Source organism: Pantherophis guttatus, chromosome 17 (assembly GCF_059756535.1).
Source record: "Pantherophis guttatus breed Tessera chromosome 17, ASM5975653v1, whole genome shotgun sequence".
In the NCBI taxonomy this organism is placed as follows: domain Eukaryota; kingdom Metazoa; phylum Chordata; class Lepidosauria; order Squamata; family Colubridae; genus Pantherophis; species Pantherophis guttatus.
In genome coordinates, this window is record NC_142079.1 from 12980001 (window position 1) to 13002970 (window position 22970).

At 45.6% G+C, this 22970-nt stretch overlaps 1 protein-coding gene across 1 annotated transcript in view; it reads right to left on the reverse strand.

Annotated features, from left to right (window-relative positions):
* Window positions 1-3110, reverse strand: part of TMEM132C (transmembrane protein 132C) — a 177974-nt gene extending 174864 nt beyond the window's left edge. The window contains exon 1 of the mRNA XM_034435234.3: window positions 1984-3110. Coding sequence (XP_034291125.2) covers window positions 1984-2047 — 64 coding nt within the window. The 5' untranslated portion in view covers window positions 2048-3110. The remainder of the gene's footprint in view (window positions 1-1983) is intronic.
* Window positions 3111-22970: the final 19860 nt, after the last annotated feature.

A 22970-nucleotide genomic window follows, 5' to 3' on the forward strand; every position in this document is an offset into this window, starting at 1 on the left:
TCAACTGAACATTCAAAAATGCATCACAAATATCATTGACTGGTGTGAATGGTTGATACGGGTTGCTGCCAGCATCCTAGGTATCAACCAAGTACATCATCATCATCATCATCATCATCATCATCATCATCATCATCATCATCATCATCGATGCTATAGTCGTCTTTCTTCTGTGACACTTTTGCTCTGTGGTCCTACAGCCCCCCCTTTGATCCATTTAAATGCAAAGAAACAGGGACCCGGTTTTTGGTCTCTCAAGCCATCTCTCTGCTGACCACCTAATTCTCTCAATGCTGTCTAATGTCTACATATATTAATCCATACAGTGTGGCTGTATTATTATTATTATTATTAGTTAATCTTTAGTAAGATTCACAGCCTTTGAGGCTGGTTAATAGCTTAGCAGCTCAAGTCCTAACCAAGGACCTAGGAACTGTTAAGGTATCGTCGGAGGATGTATTATTATTATTATTATTATTATTATTATTATTATTATTATTATTATTATTATTATTATTATTATTTATTATTATTATTAATAATCCTATTAAATATTAATCCTATTAATAATCCTTATCTTTCCCCCTTTTATTGGTGGTATTATTATTATTATTATTATTATTATTATTATTATTATTATTATTATTATTATTATTATTATTATTATTAAAGATTTAATCTTCAATTCGATTCACAGTCTGGGACTGGTAAAAAATTATATTATGGTTACTCTTCAATTCGATTCACAGTCCGGGACATCATCATCATCATCATTACTATTATTACTATTATTATTATCTTGTATTTATTAAACATGAAACTCAAGTCAACTCAACATTTAAAAATGTATCACAAATATCATTGACCGGCACTGATGGTTGATACAGGTTGCTGCCAGCGTCCTAGGTAACAACCCAAGTATCTTCTTAAAATGTACGTTGTTGTTGTTGATATTATTATTATTATTATTATTATTATTATTATTATTATTATTATTATTATTATTATTGATTTAATCTTCAGTTCGATTCAGAGTCTGGGACTGGTAAAAACTTAACAGTCCAAGTCCTAACCAAGGACCGAAGAGCTGTTAAGGTAATGTCTGAATATATAGGCAGCTCCAAGTAAGATGTGGGTTGTTGTTTTTTGCAAAGTCAGAATATTCAAGTCTGATAAATTCAACGTTTCCATGTATCCAGGCAGCCCTTTGGCTATTGCTCCAAGGACTCCTATTACTACTATTGGTACAACTATTTGGTTTCTTCCTCCATCAACTTCAATTTGCAAATCAGGATATTTTGTTATTTTTTTTCCCCTAGTTATTACTATTATTCTTCTCTCTGTTGCTTTGCGTGTACACTGAGAGAGGTTCTGCACAGCAGACCAATTCCTTGCGTGTGTCTAATCACAGTTGGCTAAACGAAGTATTCAATTCAATTCATACCTGGGCTAACACACTTCTAAGCACTGGTGCAAATCAGGAGACAAAGGAGAAAAAGAGCAAACCTCTTCCAGTTTAGGAATCACACCCAGATGGTTGTTTGGCATTAAAGCCTCCCACCAGAAGGGATCACAATAGAACGGAAGAACAGGCTAGGATAAGGGGTAAATAATTGGTAACTCATGGATTCCAACTCAGTGTAAAGTTGCACAAAAGATATGCCCTCCCACTGCCAGGACTCAGGTTTAAAGGCAGGTTTGCAAGCCCCGTTATCCACCAGGTTCTTGCAATTTCCTTAAAAAAAAAAAAGTTGCCAACTGCACTTTTTAACACCTTTCACCTGGGGAAAAAAGCTTATATACTCCTTGTGTGTGAAAATCCTCACCTCTCAGTCCCCCGCCCTTCCAAAAGGTTGAAAGCTTAGAACCGGGGGGGGGGGGTCTCAGAGAAGTTGGCCACCCTGTTTCCTGCAGGTCCCACCCACTCACCCCCATCCACTCACCCCTTCCCCAACTCAGCTCCCAAGGCGCCCGCGGACTCACCTTTGCAAAGCAGGACTCCCAAGAGTGAGCTGACAGCCAAGAGGCCGCTGGGCGCAGCCCCCATCCTGAAGACCTCCCCCTCCTCCTCCTCTCGCCTCGCCTTCCTTCCCCCCGGGGTGGGGGGTGGGGGTGGGGGGTCGGGTGGAGCCGCTTTTTCAAGACTTCAAGCCGGATCCCCAAGCCGACCCTTTTCTTTTCGCCTGAAGGATGCGTCCCCGGTTCGTCTCCTCCATCCACATCCGATCGAGCGCCTTCTCCCGGTCGGTTTCTCCTCCAGACGGGGGAGGCGGGAAGACAAGAGCCTGTGTCCACCCACCCCCGAGTTTTTCCCGATTCTCGGACATCCAGGGAAGGCTCCTTTCACACACACACACACACACACACCCTGGAGAGGGCGCGCAGCGAGTGATGCCGCGCAGCGCAAGGCGCAGCCGAGCCAGAGAAGATGCTTGAAAGAGGATGGAAAGTTTTCTGCTTCTTCTTCTTCTTCTTCTTCTTTTTCTTCTTCTTCTTTTTTTCTGGCGCCTCCCTACTCCAGCCGGGGTGGTGCCTTGGAAACTGAGGATGGGGAGGGGGTCGGTGGGTGGGGAAGGGTCCAGGAGGGTGGGTGGGCGACTGATAGCCCCGTTTCCTTTGGCGACTTCAACGCCGTCCCTTCGAGTGGCGAAGGAAACGCAACTTGATCTTGCAAGAACCATAAGAAGGAGAAGAGTGAGCCATCCTTCTTTAAAGGAGGAAGGAGGTTTGGGGGGGTGGAAAGGGGGGTGTCTATGGGCAGCTTCCCGTCCGACAGGACACCCAGAGAGAGTTCCCGGGGGTCGCCATCCCTCTCCAACCGCGCAACCCCAAAGACTCGCAGACAGAGCGAGAAAGACGAAGAGAGAGGCGGATCCTTTCCCAGCCGGTCTCTCCAATCCGAGGAAGGGTTTTTCTCTCTCGATCCCCCCACCCCTCTCGCTTTTTTAAACCCCCCTCCTTTTGCTTTCAGTCCAAAGATCTGGCAGCCCAGGAACGCGTTTGCGCGGGTGGGGGGGGGTGAGGGGGCACCTCCCCGCGCGATTACTTGCGTGGAGAGCTGCTCTCGCCTGTTCTGGGGAAGCTTTCCCCCGACCCACAAAAGGGGCGACGAAGAGAGCGCCCCAGATCGAGCAAGCCTGTTGGGAAGGAAGGACCAGGGATGCGCCGCTTCTGGAGACAGCTAGGGGGCTTGTAAAAAAAGAACCAATGTGGCCCTCTAGTGGTCGGGTGCGGGGTGACAGCCCGGATGAAGGAGATGACAGATTAACAGAGTTGGAAGGGATTTTGTAGGTCATCTAGTCCAACCCCCCCCCATACACCCAAGCAGGAGACCCTACACCATTTCTGACAGATGGCCGTCCAGTCTCTTCTTGAAAGTCTTCAGTGATGAAGCTCCCACAACTTCCGAAGGCAATTTCTGTTCCGTCGGTTGATTGTTCTCACTGTCAGGAAATTCCTCCTTATTTCCAGGTTGAATCTCTCCTTGATCAGTTTTCACCCATTATTCCTTGTCTGGCCTTCAGGTGCCTTGGAAAATAGCTTGACCCCCTTCCTCCTCTCTGTGGCAGCCCCTCAAATATTGGAAGACTGCTATCCTGTCTCCCCTGGTCCTTCTCTTCACCAGACTAGCCATGTCCAGTTCCTGCAACCGTTCTTCATATGTTTTAGCCTCCAGGACTTTGATCATTTTAGATAGATCCAGATTAACAGAGTTGGAAGGGACCTTGTAGGTCATGTACTCCAACCCCCCACCCAAGCAGGAGACCCTACACCATCTCTGACAGATGGTAGTCCAGTCTCTTCTTGAAAGCCTCCAGGGATGAAGCTTGCACAACTTCTAAAGGCAACTTCTGTTCTACTGGTTGATTGTTCTCACTGTCAGAAAATTCCTCCTTATTTCCAGGTTGAATCTCTCCTTGTTCAGTTTCCATCCATTATTCCTTGTTTGGCCTTCATGTGATTTGGAAAACAGTTTGACCCCCTCCTCTCTGGGGCAGCCTCTCAAATATTGGGAGACTGCTATCCTGTCTCCCCTGGTCCTTCTCTTCATTAGACTAGCTGTATCCAGTTCCTGTAGGATAGAATAAAGCTACCAGAACTGCCTTAGTTATATGAAGTAGCTGAATCCTTAAAGCATCTGAGCTCACCTTAAGACACCTAAATGTGTTTTGGGTTCCAGCATTTCTATCAATAGCTTGGGTTTGGTTCTTGAGGTCAAGTAATTGGGAGGTGAATTGCAACAAGGGCAACTGGATGTTCTGAGTCACACCTTGAAGAATAGACCGAGTGGGCTGCTTTTCATTCGAAGCAGAGACGCAGGTGCATTAATGCGCAGTTCTCAAAGGTCTTTCAAGGTTGCCTCCTCGTTCAACACTCAACCACACGCTGCCCACACACACATCCTGTGCACGCAATCCAATTTTCAGGCCTATTGTCAGATCCCTAAAAGTGATACTGCCATTCAATTGGAGGAATGGGGAGTCTTGGATTCGATTTACTAGCATTGCCTGTGTCAACAGATATTTTACAACCTATATCCTGGCGCCAAAGAGCCCTGAGATCTTCTTTACCTGGAGGAATGTTTATGATAGCCATGTGGGTTGTTTCACTTTAAAGGATAACAGTGTGAATGCATGGTTGTTCCGGTTCTCAGGGAAACTGGGAAAGAAAGCATCTTCACACTTGTGTATTGGTTAAAATCTGCATTCTGACTTAAAGGGAGGGGTCTCTACTGCTTTAATCCTACTTGTCTTGCCTAAGGGTATTCAGATCTTGCTTTAACCGGGTGGCTATCACTTCTGCTTAATAAAAGGTTCCTTTTGAACAACCCCGTTTCAAGAGTTCTTACTTTCTTAAGTTGGAAGGAGAGGCATTCCTTTTTTTTAAAAAAAAATAGATTTATATGCCGCCCTTCTCCGGAGACTCAGGGCGGCTTACAATGCATTAAGCAATAGCCTTTATACTTTTGTATATTTTATACAAAGTCAGCTTATTGCCCCCACAAACTGGGTCCTCAATTTACCTACCTTAGAAAGGATGGAAGGCTGAGTCAACCTTGAGCCTGGGGAGATTCGAACTTGCAATAATTGCAGACAGCTGAATGTTAATAACAGGCTTTTAGTCTGTTGAGCTATCCAGGCTCCTCTTATACCTTACACCTATATTGACTTCAGCAGATGAAACAAACTGACATTGATATAGGACAATGGTGTCAAACTCGATTTCATTGAGGGCCGAATCAGGTTATGTTTGACCTCAGAGGTGGGGGGGGAGGGCTAGGGTGGATGTGGCCAGGGTGGGCGTGGCTGGCATGACATCACTCATATCAGTGGGTGCCTGCGGTGGCCCGAGCACTCTGCCAGTGAAAATGGGCTCCCGAGCTCCGTTTTCGGCTGTGTTGGCTTCCTGCAACCCTCTGCCAGTGAAAACAGAGCTCAGAAGGGCCACCCGTGGCCCATGCAAACTCCGTTTTTGGCTGCGACGGCCTCTTATCAGGGGTGGGTTCTACTTGCCTTTACTCCCGGTTTGCAATGGAATAGCGCGCGCGAGCGAAGCAAGCATGTGCAGATCGCTGATGATGACATCCGGGGCAGTGGGCGGGGCCTCCTGCCAGTTTTACTACTGGTTCTTGCGAACCGGTCCGAACCAGGGGCAACCGACCACTGGCCCTCATGAGCTCCGTTTTCATCTGGGATGGCCTTCTGCAACCTTCTGCCAGCAAAAAATGGAGCTTGAGAGGGCCAGGCGCCGTCCTCACAAATTCTGTTTTCGCTGGCAAAGGCACCATGGGAGTCCTTTGCTCTTTCCAGGGTGGCCCCATGGGCCAAATCTAAGCACCCTATGGACTGGATCTGGCCCCTGGCCCTTGAGTTTGCCCCCCCCTGATGTACCATGTTTCCCCGAAAATAAGACCGGGTCTTATATTAATTTTTGCTTCAAAAGACGCAGTAGGGCTTATTTTCTGGTTCGGATTTATTTTGGGGAAAATATGGTACTAAATGCATCCATCTGGCTGACAATCTTAACTGGAGTTTATTTTAGGGGTAGGGCTTATATTAGGAGCATCCTTAAAAATCATGCTAGGGCTTATTTTCCAGTTGGGTCTTATTTTTGGGGAAAATAGGGTAGGAGAAGGAGAAAAAGAGGAGTTCTCTGCTACTACTCAGTCCCTCCACCCTAAAACCTTTGGGTCTTCAAAAAAATTCACTTAGGATAGACTGTAAACTACGCATTTGAGGGAGCGAACATGTTTGTAAATGGAACCTCAACTTGGAGGGACAAGAGAGTGTCAAATGTTATGCATAAATGACATCATGAAATTCATGGATTTGTACAGGCGTAGGCAACTGGCCTCTGGAGAGACACAGTGAAAGCTGAAATGATGGCCATCTTCTCATCTTTCAGAAGGAATTTCATTTTTCTTTTCTCCTTGCCTTGCTCATTCTTCACTTCATTGGCGGCGAAAACTATTAATTGAGGGCCTTCAGAGGTAGCAAGATATCGGACATTCATGCGTGAAGATAAAAATGGATCAGCTTTGAAGCTACCTTCTTCACTTGATCTTCATCCGCATCTTCAAAGAGAAGATATTTCTTCCTCCTTCTCCTTTTCTCCTTTTCCTCCTCTTCTCTGTCAACATCAGCTCAACCTAAGTGGGGAACAATCCTCCTTCTCCTTCTCCTCCTCCTTTTTCTCCTCCTCTTTCTTTTCTTCTCCTCCTTTTTCTCCTCCTCCTCTTTCTTTTCTTCTCCTCCTTTTTCTCCTCCTCCTCCTCCTCCTCTTTTTTCCTCTCCTCCTTCTCCTCCTTCTTTTTCTCTTCCTCCTTCTCCTCCTCCTCCTCCTTCTCCTCCTCCTTTTTCTCCTCCTCCTGCTCTTTCTCCTCCTCCTCATTCTCCTCCTCATTCTCCTCCTCCTCCTCCTCCTCCTCCTCCTCCTCCTCCTCCTGTATCCCAACATCTGCTTTAGACTCTCACTTCCAATTCATACCCCACCAATCTGCTCTTTAGGAATTCTGTTGGGCTGAGATGACAGAATAAATTCAGAGCCACAGACAAAGGAAACAAAAACTGTCTAGTTTTGTTGAGCGAGCATTTCTGACTCGGGGATTACGGACTCCAATTTGTATTGGTTTAATTAAAAGCAAGGAATGAAGAGAGCAAACTATGGAAAGCAAGATCTGTCAATCTTGAGAAGATACTGAATGAAAAGTAGACATTTTTTTTCTTATTCCTCCGAGGCTTGCAACTTGATTATTGCCCATTCAAAAAAATATAAAAAACCCCAAACAAGCAAGACTCCTCCAAAGTCCCAGGGAAGTGTTCTGATATTTATTTCAAGCGTAAGTGTATATGAGGGATGCGGTGGCTCAGCGGCTAAAGACGCTGAGCTTGTCGATCGGAAGGTCGGCAGTTCAGCGGTTCGAATCCCTAGTGCTGCCGCGTAACAGGGTGAGCTCCTGTGACTTGTCCCAGCTTCTGCCAACCTAGCAGTTCGAAAGCAGGTAAAAAATGCAAGTAGAAAAATAGGGGCCACCTTTGGTGGGAAGGGAACAGCGTTCCGTGCACCTTTGGCATTGAGTCATGCTGGCCACATGACCATGGAGACGTCTTCGGACAGCGCTGGCTCTTCGGCTTTGAAACGGAGATGAGCGGCGCCCCCTAGAGTCGGGAACGACTAGCACATAGGTGCGAGGGGAACCTTTACCTTTAAGTGTATATAAGGGGGTTGGGGGAACGACTCAGAATTCTATACTCCTCTACTATTTGGATCCACACAAAATGGTTGGATGGCTGAATTAATCCATTTTCAAGGTTTTGCATAACATATTGCAACCATCATCATGCTGGGCGTACGTAACTCCAAAACCCCACAGCCCCCTTCCTCACACACACAGGCACACACAACTGGTATTGATAACACCAAGCCAGCTCAATCTGTTTTGCAAACTCACTCCCTGGAACTCTAATCCACTTAAGTATGTTGTGTGAACTTCCACGGTCTTTAATTGAGCGGATTGAGAGTGGGTCGGCGTTGGGAACCTAGCACGCCCTACAAATTCTTTCCAGAGCTATTGAAGAAGCCAGAATAGACTCTGGAGCTGTTGTTATGCACAACATCAAGGTGCTGCACTTTCCGTTCGACAGGCCATGTTCTGTAACCATGAATTTCTACTGGCGGATATTCTGACTGCGTTGTTTGTAGCAGCTGCACCACTACAAGGAACACAGCAATGAAGTCTTATAGCAAATTGCTTTCAGGGCATGCATGCACACACACACACATCTGAATATCAGAACACAGAGCAAAGGAACTGTGTCTAAAAGAGTGGGTGATTTCTAAATACCAAATCAAAATGAAACCAACATCTCCTTTGGGAATGAGCCAGTAATTTGGACGTTACCCCTCATGCAAGTCTTCCAGGGAAGAGAGAAGTGAAGAGAAGAGAAGAGAAGAGAAGAGAAGAGATGCGAAGAGAAGACAAGAGAAGAGAAGACAAGAGAAGGAGAAATGAGAAAAAAAAGAAGAGAAGAGAAGTAGAATCAAGAGAGAAGAAGGAGAAACGAGAAGAGAAGGAGAAACAAGAGAAGAGAAAGAGAAATGAGAAAAGAAAGAGAAGAGAAAAGAGAAGAGAAGGAGAAACAAGAGAAGAGAAAGAGAAATGAGAAAAGAAAGAGAAGAGAAGAGAAAAGAGAAGAGAAGGAGAAACAAGAGAGAAGAAGGAGAAACAAGAAGAGAAGGAGAAATGAGAAGAGAAAGAGAAATGAGAAAAGAAACAAGAGAAGAGAAGAGAAGAGAAGAGAAGAGAAGGAGAAACAAGAGAGAAGAAGGAGAAACGAGAAGAGAAGGAGAAATTAGAAAAGAAATGAGAAGAGAAGAGAAATAGAAGGGGATCAAGTCTTAGCAGTGGAAAGAGCGCCCCCTGCTGGATACTTCCCATCAACTCCATTGAAGAAGGACACAGATTACATTCCATCGAACAGAGAAAGGGGGAAAAACAACAACTCACTTTCCAGGTTTGATCCACATACCATGCCCTAAAAATTAACCCAAAGGAGTAAGTTTGCTCAACTTCTGCACCACCAAAATCTCCAGCAAGCGTCGCAGTCAAGAGTGAGGTCTTTGTTGTAGTGAACTCCGTTGAGCAAAAATCAAGGCAAGGACATATTGACTCCCAAAGAACATTTAGTTCTTTTGTGTTTATGCAATCCTCAAGCGAGATGCTTAGGCTAGGATTGATCGGTCATGTGAAGGGAGCAAATAGGTTGGATTGCATGCCTGCTTTCGAGCCAACCAACCCACCATATTGATTTTCCCAGCACGCCTGCGGGGAGTTGCATGAGGTCCAGCAGTCTCCCGGGAACTCAAGATATTGTCAAAAGCTCCCTTCTTGCAACAGAACCTTTCTCCTTATTATAAAGAACCTAAAAATAATCACATGGAGTTAGAATTCTTGCTGGCTGCAATAATAATAAGTACATTTTAGAACTTCTTTATTAAAATGCAACATATTATTAATTATTATTATTATTATTATTATTATTATTATTATTATTATTATTATTAATAATAATAATAATAATAATAATAATAATAATAATAATAATAAAATTTTTATACCGCCCTTCTCCCGAAGGACTCAGGGCAGTGTACAGCCATATTAAAACAAACATATACCCATAACATTTAAAAACAATTTAAAATATATAAAAATTTGGCCCTTATGTTAAAAAGTACAGACCCCCAATTAAAATTCATTTTCTAAGCCAGCCCGGCCTGTTGGAACAAAAGAGTCTTAAGGGCACGGCGAAAGATACGTAAGTCGGGGATCATGCAGATCTCCGGGGGCAGGTCATTCCAGAGGGCAGGTGCCCCCACAGAGAAGGCTCTCCCCCTGGGGGTCGCCAGTCAACATTGTTTGGCCGACGGCACCCTGAGGAGTCCCCCTCTGTGGGAGCGTATTGGCCGGTGGGAGGCTACCGGTGGCAGAAGGCGATCTCATACATACCCAGGTCCTAAGCCATGGAGCGCTTTAAAGGTGGTAACCAACACTTTGAATCGCACCCGGAAGACCACCGGGAGCCAGTGCAGCTCACGCAGGAGAGGTGTTACATGGGAACTCCAGATCGCTCCCATATCCACCCGCTTGGAAAAGCCCTTTGAGTACTCGGTGAGAAATGATTCCTGACTTGAAATGAGTCAGAGGAAGTTGGGATACAGGGGTGGGATTCAGCCGGATGCTAATTTTAAAACTGGTTCGCTGAACAGGACTTATGATCCTCAAAGCATCTTCAAGGTTACATGTTCCAAATTTAGACACTTGGCAACTGCCCTGTATTTACGATGGTTGCAGCATCCCAGAGTCACATGATAAGAGCCATGGTGGCGCAGTGGTTGGAAGGCAGTACTGCAGGCTACTTCTGTTGATTGACAGCTGCCTGCAATTTGGCAGTTCAAATCTCACCCAGTTCAAGGTTGACTTTTCCTTCCTTCCTTCCTTCCTTCCTTCCTTCCTTCCTTCCTTCCTTCCTTCCTTCCTTCCTTCCTTCCTTCCTTCCTTCCTTCCTTCCTGTTGTGGTCCGCCAGCAGCCTGCGGAGCTGGCAGTGGAGTCGGACAGCGATGAGGTTGAGGAAGAACAGGGGCCAATCCTGGAGGCTGGGGAAGGCCCGGATGAGGGCTCTACATCGGAGGTAGAGAGGGGGCCAGGGCCATCAGGGAGTGAGGTGCAGACTTCGGAGCCTCCAGAGGCTGACAGTAGAGAGGCAGAGGAACAGGAGGAGCCTGTTCCTAGTGCACGCATGAGAAGAGCTGCCAGAAGGCAGGAGCAGCTGAAGCAGAGAAGACAACTCGGGAGTAAGGCCAAGAGATGATTGGCCCCTCCCATAAGGCTTAAAAGACCAGCAACAGCTCTTGGCCTCTTTGCCAGAAAACAACCATTGAGAGATTTGCTTTGTGTTTGGATGTATTTCTTTCTTGTCAGCGTCTTCTGTTCCTGAACTGTTGCCAAGATAAGCCTTTGGCTGTTTGCCTAATTATCCCAAGATCAGAGATAAACTGAAGAATGGTGTTCTGAGGAATTTGCTTTCATTTAATTTGGAATACGCTGAGAATGAGTTAATTCTCAGCTGTTTTAATAAAATCTGTTTGTTTTTCGGAACTGTTTTGTATTTATATTAATTATGTGGGCCTGGGTCACAACACTTCCTTCCTTCCTTCCTTCCTTCCTTCCTTCCTTCCTTCCTTCCTTCCTTCCTTCCTTCCTTCCTTCCTTCCTTCCTTCCTTCCTTCCTTCCACAACTCTGCCCACTGCCAGCAGTTTGATCCTGACTGGCTCAAGGTTGACTCAGCCTTCCATCCTTCCGAGGTGGGTAAAATGAGGACCCAGATTGTGGGGGCAAGAGGCTGACTCTGTAAACCGCTTAGAGAAGGCTGGAAAGCACTGTAAAGCAGTATATAAGTCTAAGTGCTATTGCTATTCCTTTTCTCCTTCCTTCCTTCCTTCCTTCCTTCCTTCCTTCCTTCCTTCCTTCCTTCCTTCCTTCCTTCCTTCCTTCCTTCCTTCCTTCCTTCCATGGTGTGCAGTAGTTAGAATGCAGTATTGGGAGGCAAATTCTGCCCACTGCCAGCAGTTTGATCCTGACTGGCTCAAGGCGGACTCAGCCTTCCATCCTTCCAAGGTGGGTAAAATGAGGACCCAGATTGTTGGGGGCAACAGGCTGACTCTGTAAACCGCTTAGAGAGAGCTGGAAAGCACCGTGAAGTGGTATATAACTGTATTGCTATTGCCGTTTGCAGTCTTCCCAGCCAGCTTCCGACAAGGAAAGTCAATAGGGGAAAAGCTGGATCAGATGATTCACTTACCCATTGCCTGGTTCACTTAGCAACCAGGGCACAAAAGGTCATAAAATCAGGTGTGCCTCACTGAACAATTGCCTTGCTACCGGTAAGTAACAGAACTTCTAGTTACAACTATGGTTATAAGTGAAGGACTACCTGTAAGCATGTATGTATAAACAAGCATTTGGTTCCTAACTGGGTACTTTTAGGATTTTATACGACTGTCTGGATTGGATTTTATGAGGCTTTATCTGTATTTATTCTTTTATTAGGCTGCCTTAATTGCTACCGTGTCTCTGTTCCTCAATGGTGTTTATTGTTGCACCGTTGACGGTTTACTAAGCGTGGTGAACAACAAACAAATTTAACAAGCTGCTGTGTTAGATCTTGCAAATAAAAGCACAAAAGTCTTCTTGCAGAGGACTTGCCCAAGGGATTATGATATGGATAATTTACAGATCTTTACCCCCCACTTTTTTTCCAATACGGTTTTTTTGAAAACTGCATCACCTTTGGTTTCAAATGCACAGTAGAGGGCTCTGTAGCACAGCAAGACGTACGGATAATAGCTTAACAATCCGGTGAATAGGGGGGGTTCTGTAGGGGTGGGTGGGTTTCTCAAATGTCATGTAAATTTGTATGTGTTTTGCCACTTAGGAAAAATTAGGCTGGCTCCAGCGATTGTGATGATATGAAATTTGTATAAAGAGTCGAGCAATGAGGTCGTGTATCATTTGAGGAGGAGGGGGAGGCGACACCAAGCCGCCAAGAACGACTTTCTGCAGATCTCGAATGTATCTGGAGAGCATCTGAAACTCAGGTTCGTGTTTTAAAGTTCCCTTTAGAAGCAAATTGGGGAAGCTTTAAACATCATTCTGGGAGCCCTGCCGGGTAGGCCAGTAATGAGAGAAGTTGGGAGTTAGAATTCAGCAATCTCTCGAGATCCATATCTGACCATCCAGCCTCATAAACTAACTGTTGTGATCCACCAGCAGCCTGCGGAGTTGGCAGCAGAGTCAGACAGTGAGGAGGATGGGGAGGACAATGTGCCAGTCCTGGAGTCTGGGGAAGGCTCGGATGAGGGCTCTGCATCAGAGGCAGAGATGGGGCCAGGGCCATCTGGGAGTGATGCGTGGACTCTGGAACCTCCAGAGTCGGACATCAGAGAGGCAGAGGAACAGGAGGAGCCTGTTCCTAGTGCGCGCATGCACAGAGCTGCCAGAAGGCAAGAACAGTTAAAACTAAAGGGACAACTTGGGAGTAAGGCCTGGAGATGATTGGCCCCTCCCATAAGGCTTAAAAGAGGAGCAAAGGCACATGGGCTCTTTGCAGGAAAGCAACGTTGTTAATTCCGTTCCCAGTTGGCATCTCTGTTTGATTCTGGACTCCGTGTGAGTTTGCCAAGTAGGTCTTTGGCAAGGGAGATAAAGTTTGGTGATTATCCCGAAGGACTTCTCCTGAAGGACTTTTGGCAACTAATTGGGACTCAGCTGTGAATGAATGTAATTCACAGCTGTTGCAATAAAAGAGGTTTTTGGGGCTACTCGTGTGTTTTAATGACTCAGGAAGCCTAGGTCACAACACTAAGTGCCTTACATTGTGTAATCTATTTCTCTTCTTCCAAAATTAGGAATCGTGCTGGATAAATTAGGAACTCTGCGCCCCAAAGGTGCTTTTTCCAAAGTCTAGTTGCCTTTTGGAAAAAAACACCTTGGGGACAACCATGACCTGGATGATTGAGAATCTCCTTAGACATAGAATCTGTGCAGCTTCCACCATATGTGAACCAAAGCAATGATCTGAAGCAAGTCCATACCTGTGGACTTGCCACCTGAAGTAACTACTGAACACTCTCATCGGGAAGGTCTATCCAAGAAAGTCTATTTGGGTGAGCCATTATCTCAACCATGATGTCTTCTTGGCTTTGGGGTAGTTATTTCGTACCCCAACACAGTTCCTGGTCAGGACCAAGAAGAAGGACAGGTTTCTCATCTGAATATTGCCCATAACTCTACTTTACCAACTGAGATGTTGTTCCAATTCTGTGAAAAAGACAGTGGATGCCAGTCACTGATATAAGTTCTGATGGATGATGAGTTTATCCAATCTGGATGCATATGCTTGGCATTCTTTGAACCTCGGTGGCCTCCAGGTGGGTGGGCTTCAAGAATGCTCACCACTAACTCTACAAGTTGGAGAAGTCTGGTTGATTCAGTTCACATACATGAGAAGGCTTCTTGTTGTGACCCAGGCCCAAGTAAGTAGTAGGAAAATCAGTCAGTGAAAAAACAAACAAACTTTATTCGAACAGCTGAGAATTACTTCATTCCCAGCATCTTTCAACTAAATTAAAGCAAATTCCCCCCAACACAAATTCCTTGGTCCTATCGCAAACCTTGGTCCAATTAGGCAAACTGCCAAAGGCCTTTCTTGGCAAACATTCAGAAGTCACAGATACAAAAATAAATACAAGATGAAGACTAAGAAGAAGATGAAGCTACCAACGTTGTTTTCCAGCAAAGCCCAAACACCATTGCTGGTCTGTTTTAAGCCTTATGGGAGGGGCCAATCATCTCCTGGTCTTACTCCTGAGTTGTCCTCTTTGCTTGAGTTGCCCTTGCCTTCTGGCAGCTCTTCTCATGCATGCATTAGGAACAGGCTCCTCCTCTTCCTCTGCCTCACTCCTATCAGTCTCTGGAGGCTCCGGAGGCTCCGGCACCTCACTCCCCAATGGCCCTGGTCCCATCTCTGCCTCTGACGCAGAGCCCTCATCCAGGCCTTCCCCAGCCTCCAGGACTGGCCCATGTTCTTCCTCAGCCTCATCGCTGTCCGACTCCGCTGCCAGGTCCACAGGCTGCTGGTGGACCACAGCACTACTCTAGATTTGTGATTCTTACAGACGCTGCCACCCAGATAGCTGTAGATAACTTTAATGTCCACCCAGTCACCTCTAAAGTATCCAGTGGCCCTCAAAATCAGCCAAGCCCAGTCCTAGCCGTGCCATTGTCCACCTCCCTTGTTGCTCAGTATGGAGGACATGTACCAAGCATAATTCACAGCTTTCCTCGTACTTATATGCAGCCACTTATTGTTGGCAGCTGTGCCTGTCACTTTTATGAAGGTTTTAGTGCTAAAATATCAGCTGTCAACAGCGAGCAGGTGTTGATAAATATTATGGAAGGTGGATATATTATTATTCAGGTGAATAGACAAGAGGAAAACAACAGTTGGCCAAAAGAAAACAATTTCTGGGTTGGGAAGCAACAGACAACGATAGCAAAGCAGTTCTGGTACTGAACCAAGGTTTGAAGAATGGATGATAATTAGCAGTCTCAGGTTATGTTAAAAATTAACTTGAAGTTTTTTTTAAAAAAAACCTCACCTTCTATGTTAGTTTAGCACAATAGATTTAGAGGCTAGGAGGGATTTTCATTTAGGCCTAGAGAAAGCTGTTTCTAGAATGACAGCTCATTAAACCAGGATGATGAAAATTCGTGCAACAGCATTCACACAATATGCTAACTTGGGTAGTCTTAGACTTCTGTTGTTGTTTTTTCTGGTAGCCAGTGGCGTCAACTCAACCAGCTCAGTTAGCTTATAACTCTGGGTATTGTGTGAAGCAGGGGTGAAATCCAGCAGGTTCTGACAGGTTCTGGAGAACAGGTAGCGGAAATTTTGAATAGTTCAGAGAACCAGCAAATGCCACCTCTGTCTGGCCCCAGAGTGGGGTGGGAATGGGGATTTTGCAATATCCTTCCCCTGGAGTGGGGTGGGAATGGAGATTTTGTAGTATCCTTCTGATGCCACACCCACCATGCCACACCCACCAAGCCACACCACGCCCACCAAGCCATGCCCACAGAACCAGTAGTAAAAAAAATTTGGATTTCACCCACTGGTGTGAAGCCATACAAGTGGTGAACTTGGGAACCATCGTAACCTAGATTGTAATTTTTAAGATGAATCTAAAAGCCCCCAAACCTTAGAACCCACACAGAGGGATACAATCAAGATCAAGGGAGGTACTAATACCTCTCTATGAAGCCTTAGTAAGACCACACCTAGAATCCTGCATCCAGTTTTGGTCACCACACTATAAAAGAGGTTGAGACTCTAGAAAGAGTGCAGAGAAGAGCAACCAGGATGATGAGGGGACTGGAGGCTAAAAGATACGATGAACGGTTGCAGGAACTGGGCATGGCTGGTCTAGTGAAGAGAAGGACCAGGGGAGACAGGATAGCAGTCTTCCAATATCTCAGGGGCTGCCACAAAGAAGAGGGAGTCAAGCTATTCTCCAAAGCTCCTGAAGGCAGAACAAGAAGCAACAGGTTGAAACTAATCAAGGAGAGAAGCAATTTAGAACTGAGGAATTTCCTGACAGTGAGAACAATTGATCAGTGGAAGAACTTGCCTCCAGAAGTTGTAAATGCTCCAACACTGGAAATTGATAAGAAGACATTGAATAACCATCTGTCAGAAATGGCATAGGGTTTCCTGCTTGAGCAGGGGGTTGGACTAGATGACCTCCAAAGTCCCTTCCAACTCTTAACAATCTGAATCTATCTAAGATGATCAAAAGCCTGGAGACTAAAACATACGATGAAAGGTTGCAGGAACTGGGCCTGGCTAGTCTAGTGAAGAGAAGGACCAGGGGAGACAGGAGAGCAGTCTTTCAATGTTTCAGGGGCTGCCACAGAGAGGAGGGGGGTCAAGCTATTTTCCAAGGCACCTGAAGGCCAGACAAGGAACAATGGATGGAAACCGATCAAGGAGAGATTCAACCTGGAAATAAGGATAATTTTTCTGACAGTGAGAACAATCAGAAGTTGCCTTCAGAAGTTGTGGGAGCTTCATCACTGGAGGCTTTCAAGAAGAGACTGGACTGCCATCTGTCAAAAATGGTGTAGGGTCTCTTGCTTGGACGGGGGGTTGGACTAGATGACCTACAAGGTCCCTTCCAACTCTGTTAATCTCTATCTGTATCTTCGAGCAGTTTTCCTGGCCTGACTGCAGAGTCCCTCATTTACATCTGGACCAGCAGGGAGTCATTTCCGCCTCTGAATAGACTTTGAGTTATGCAAATACAAACAGCGCCATGTCTGTCCCTAGCAGATGGAAAAGAGAGAGAGAGAGAGAGAGGGAGGGAGGGAGAGGGAGAGAGAAAGCGGGGAGGAGGGGAGAGAAAGAAAGTGCAGACTCTGACTTATTATTGTGAATCAGTTCTTTGGTTGGCTTAATTGCTTGCATTTGGCTTTTTCTTCCAGTAGTGCAGCTGCGGAGTGGCTCCGTGTCTGTGTATGTCTGTATTCGTTGCATCCTTAAAAAATAAAATAAAAATTACCAGGCTCCTTCCTTGGTCAGCACAGAAGCACAAAATGACTCCATGACAATCACCAGATGGGATCGTCCAAAAATCAAGAAGGAGATCCATCTAGTAGAGTGAGAACCTGCCTGTGGTACAAGAGCTCAAGGCAGTGTAGATCAACGTTCCTTTCTCCCTACGTTTCTCTGCAATGACAACCCTGTAAGGCAGGTTGGACTGAATGAAGGGGGAAGTGGGGGAGCTGAAGTTCCCCTGGGACTTCTGGGGCTGAGAATGATCCAAAATCTGGGTCTCCCTTCTTTTGGTTCAACTCTTGAACCCCCTACACTACACTGTCTCTTTTGGTGAGATAGAATGTGAGATCCTGGTCTCTTTGTTAGGTGTCCATCTCAGTGTCCCACCAGAAGCTCCAGGCACCATGTGGGGTATAATCTTTTCTCCATTTGGCCCACGCCCCAAAAATAGACTGAGTTGAGCAAGATCTAGCAACCCAACAGTTTTCATGACCAGCAGTAGGCTTGAACCTGGGTCTCACCTGTCTCAATTTAATGCCTTACCTGCCACTCCACAGTGACTGTCTTGGTCACAGATCGATCTATCAATCTATCTAATTATCTATCTATCTATCTATCTATCTATCTATCTATCTATCTATCTATCTATCTATCTATCTTAATCATCTATCTATCTATCTATCATCTCGTAATCATCTACCTATCTATCTATCCACCTGTCTAACATATCATCTGTCTATCAATCTAGCAAGATTGCAGTGAGATGGGTGGCAACCAAATTTAATAAATAAATAATAAATAAATACATCAACTGTCTTATCTATATCTAACCAATCATCTATCAATCACTCTATCTATCCTGTAATCTATCCTGTATTTATATCTACTGGTATCTGTCCATTCTATCTCTCTCTATTCATCCATCCATCCACCCATCTCCATCTCTCCCTCTCTTCATCTCTCCCTCTCCATCTCTACCATCCCTCTATCAATGATCTGTCTGTCTGTTTCTCATCTATCTGTCTGTCTGTCTGTCTGTCTATCATCTATCATCTATCTATCCATCTATCCACCCATCCACCCATCCACCCATCCATCTAACCATCTAGCCATCTATTTATCCATCCATCCATCCATCCATCCATCCATCCATCCATCCATCCATCTATAAGTGACAATCTTCCTGGGGTCAAATAAAGACCTCCTCAAACAGAGATGCCAATTTTATCTGCTTCCTTGGCAATCTCCAACAAACATATCTGTAGATGGACCATGGATTGTCCTTCAGCTCTTCTGTCCTCCTCCATCTCTCCAACCAAAAGTGTCCAGAACCAGCATTTACAACCAGATTAAAGAACAAGGCTGAGAGGGGGAAAAAAAGGAAAGAAATGGAACAATACGTCTTCCTCCTTTAGTTCATCAAGAATTGTCAGACAGATTCCCATGAGGACAGAAACAGGAAGATTTAGGATAGGAAGGATGAAGCCCGGAATGGGGGGGAAATCACTGCTCTGAGCCATTAAACAAAATTCTAGTTAGGTTTTATGTATAGTTGAATAAAGGCCCTGCATTATTTATTAAGGGGCCCTGGTGGACGTGATAACCCATGTTAAAAAAAGATGAATTTGGTGTCCTTTGGAAAGGAGGAAAAGGTTAGCCTGCTGCAGGATTTCGTATGAATATAACCTTTCCGCTAACGGAGGTACTTAGTAATTGATATAAACAGGGAATAAATCGCTCTTGATATTTATTAATAGCTTGAGCAGAATTTTATGGCAATGGTCCCTTTCTTTTTTCTTTTTTTTTTCTTTCTTAATCCATTCCTTGGCTGACACAAGCTTGTTAGCCCAGCATCACCTCGAATCAATGAGGCAAAGGACAAAACAACATATTGCAATTTCACAACATGGCAGGCACATATGCAAATCAATTTGTGTTGTTTGTAAGGATTCGGGCACGTTTTCCGCTTTCGGTGAGATCTTGGCCTGCAGCCAGAACTCAGGACGGAGTAAAACTAGGTTGTATGAATTTAGCTTGTGGGTTTGGTGATCTAAGGGTTTAAGGTCTTGAGCAATCTCTAAAGAGTTTGTTCTGGGACCGAGTTACAAGAGCTATATAAACCAGGGGTGAAATCCAGCAGGTTCTGACAGGTTCTGGCGAACCGGTAGCGGAAATTTTGAGCAGTTCGGAGAACTGGCAAATACCACCTCTGGCTGGCCCCAGAGAGGGGTGGGAATGGAGATTTTGCAATATCTTTCCCCCCAGGAGTGGGGAGGGAATGGGGATTTTGCAGTATCCTTCCCTGGAGTGGGATGGGAATGGAAATTTTGCAATATCCTTCCCCTGGAGTGGGGTGGGGATGGAGATTGTTGCAGTATCCTTCCCCCAGGAGTGCAGAGGGAATGGAGATTTTAAGTATCCTTCCCCTGGAGTGGGGTGGGAATGGGGATTTTGCAATATCCTTCCCCCAGGAGTGAGGTGGGAATGGAGATTTTGCAATATCCTTCCCCCTGGAGTGGGGTGAGAATGGAGATTTTGCAGTATCCTTCCCCTGGAGTGGGGCGAGAATGGAGATTTTGCAGTATCCTTCCCCCAGGAGTGGGGTGGGAATGGAGATTTTAAGTATCCTTCCCCTGGAGTGGGGTGGGAATGGAGATTTTGCAGTATCCTTCCCCCAGGAGTGGTCTGGGAATGGAGATGTTGCAGTATCCTTCCCCTGGAGTGGGGAGGGAATGGAGATTTTGCAGTATCCTTCCCCTGCCATGCCCACCAAGCCACGCCCACCAAGCCATGCCCACAGAACCGGTTCCAAATTAAAAAATTTGGATTTCATCACTGATATAAAACCTGAACATTGCCAAGTCCTGTTGTGGTAGTAAAATTTATTCACGGTTGTTTGACCTGCCAGATGTAATGTACCACAAAAACGATGCGTACATTAAAATGAAAGTAAACTCAAACACAGGAACCCATTATGGGTGGGGAAACAATGTATTAACTTGTTGGAGTAACATAAGGGCTATCCTCAACTTACAACCATTTGTGTAGTGACCGTTCAGAGGTACCATGGTACTTTTAAAAAGCAACTTAAAAACCAATCCTCCCACTTATGTCCATTGCGGCATCTCCAAGATGGTATAAAATCTACAGGTAGACTGCACAGGACTACAGAGTCACCTCAGCGAGATAGGTGGCACAGAGGTTTGATAATAAATTTTAAAAATTTAAAAACATGAGCAGATTTAGATAGTTGTCAAGCGTTCCCTCCACCAGATCAAACCTGCATTCATTATCCCTCTGTAATAACAGAGGGATAGAATCAAGATCTCGTGAAGTTTTACTACCACTCTATAATGCCTTGGTAAGGCCACGCTGGGAATCCTGCATCCAGTTTTGGTCGCCACCATGTAAAAAAGATGTGGAGACTCTAGAAAGAGTGCAGAGAAGAGCAATAAAGATGATTAGGGGATTGGAGCCTAAAACATATGAAGAACGGTTGCAGGAACTGGGTATGTCTAGTTTGATGAAAAGAAGGACCAGGGGAGAAATGATAGCAGTCTTCCAATATCTCAGGAACTGCCGCAAAGAAAGGGGGTGGGGTGGGGTCAAGCTATTCTCCAAAGCCCCTGAGGGCAGGACAAGAAGCAATGGATGGAAACTAAGCAAGGAGAGAAGCAACTTAGAACTAAGGAGAAATTTTCTGACAGTGAGAACAATTAATCAGTGGAATATTTTTCTATACCCAAGGTGGCCAATTTATTCCTTCTGCTCTGCGTATTTACAAAGCCAAAACCTTGGCCCAAACTCTTTATGGAATTCCGACATGGATACAGGGCTTCAAGGAGTGTATTGAAAGAACGCAGGCTGCTTTTTTAAGGAAACTTTTGGGTCTCCCTCCCTGTGTTGGCTTTGCTCCGATGTATCTGGAACTGGGCATCCGATCAGTCGAATGCATGGCGTGGATCAACACCTTTAAATGGTGGTTTCGGGCACTCTTTTTGGCAGCCCCTGGCAGCTACCTCTCCCTGGTGTTAGCTGACCCCTATACGTCTCGATGGGAGAGGGATCTGACGAAGAAACTCCACCTGTTAGGTTTTTCGGGGGATGCCATGGGAGACTATGGCCTTAAAGATGCCCAATGTAGGGTAGTCCAACGGCTTGTGGACATAGACTTACAATATCTGAGAGCTAGAGCCAATAAAACCTGCTCCCCTCTGGTCTTCAGCCAACTTAATAATTTTGGACTGAGGATGGCCTCATATTTCTATACTCTAACCATCCCTAAGTATAGAAGAGTCTTCTCCCTTGCTCGTTTTAACGTCTTGCCTTCAGCATTGCTGGACGGTCGATTCAAGAGGCTTCCAAGGGGCGAGCGGCTATGTCCCTGTGGTAGAGACTGTGGAGCATGTCCTTTTACACTGCCCCATGTACAACGTAGCCAGGACTAATTTGATGTCTCTCTTAGAGACAGATTTCTGTGGGCCCAATGATAGTGATTTGGCCTTGTATTGTCTAGGGGATGGCTCCTCATACACTACCTCTCAGGTCTCAAAATTTTTTCTAAGAGCCGTAACCATTAGAGGAGAGCGCTGTGGTCCCTCTCGGCCGGAGCTTCCGGTGGCCGGCTGTTCGTGATGTTCTTTTCCCTATGTTTTTCTGTAGCTATGCTTGCATTTTGGTCTGTGACCGTAAATAAATTTATTATTATTTATTATTATTATAATCAGTGGAATAACTTGCCTCCAGAATTTGTGAATGCCCCAACACTGGAAATTTTTAAGAAGATGTTGGATAACCATTTGTCTGAAGTGGTGTGGGGTTTCCTGCCTGGGCAGGGGGTTGGACTAGAAGACCTCCAAGGTCCCTTCCAACTGTTATTCTGAACCTAAAGGACATTTTCAGGGAGAACGATGAATCAATGGAGTGGCTTAACTCCCGGAGTTGTGGGTGCTCCATCACTGGAGGCTTTCAAGAAAAGATTGGGATAGTATAAGGACCACTGCCTTGGGCAGGAGGTTGTTCTAGAAGGCCTCCACAGTCCCTTCCGGCCCTATGATTCTATGCAGAGGTTCTGACCGGTTCTGGCGAACTGGTAGCGGAAATTTTGAGTAGTTCGGAGAACCGGCAAATACCACCTCTGGCTGGCCCCGCCTCCCGAGTCTCAGCTGATCAAGTCTCAGCTGATTGGCTGGTTCTTTTTTTGTTGCCCTGCACAGAAGAATGGAGCTGGAAAGCAGGTGAGTGGGGTGGGAAGGGAATGGGGAATTTTGCAGTATCCTTTCCCTGGAGTGGGGTGGGAATGGAAATTTTGCAGTATTCTTCCCCCAGGAGTGGGGAGGGAGTGGGGATTTTGCAGTATCCTTCCCCTGGATTTGGGTGGGAATGGAGTGCCATGTCAACCATGCCACGCCATGCCACGCCCACCAAGCCACGCCCACAGAACCGGTAGTAAAACTTTTTTGAATCCCACCACTGATTCTATGAATCTCCAATAAGGAGTCCAATGAATCGCAATCATCTCTTTTCTGTGGTTCAGTTGTCTGCAAAGTCCCTTCGGCTACAGTCAGCATCCCAAAGTCCATCAGCTGCCATGTATCCCATGTCGCCTTCTTTTCATTTGTCTTCCTCCTTGTCTGGAGGGGAGGGGAGGGGAGGGAGGAGGGGGAAGGCAAGGCAAGAGAAGCCAAGAGGCTGCCTAAATTACAGCTCTACCATGCTGAACAGCTGAGGGCCCTGGTTTCCTCATCCATCTTTGACAGGGAATCACGACAATAGGCAGGGATCCAGCTGAGAGGCA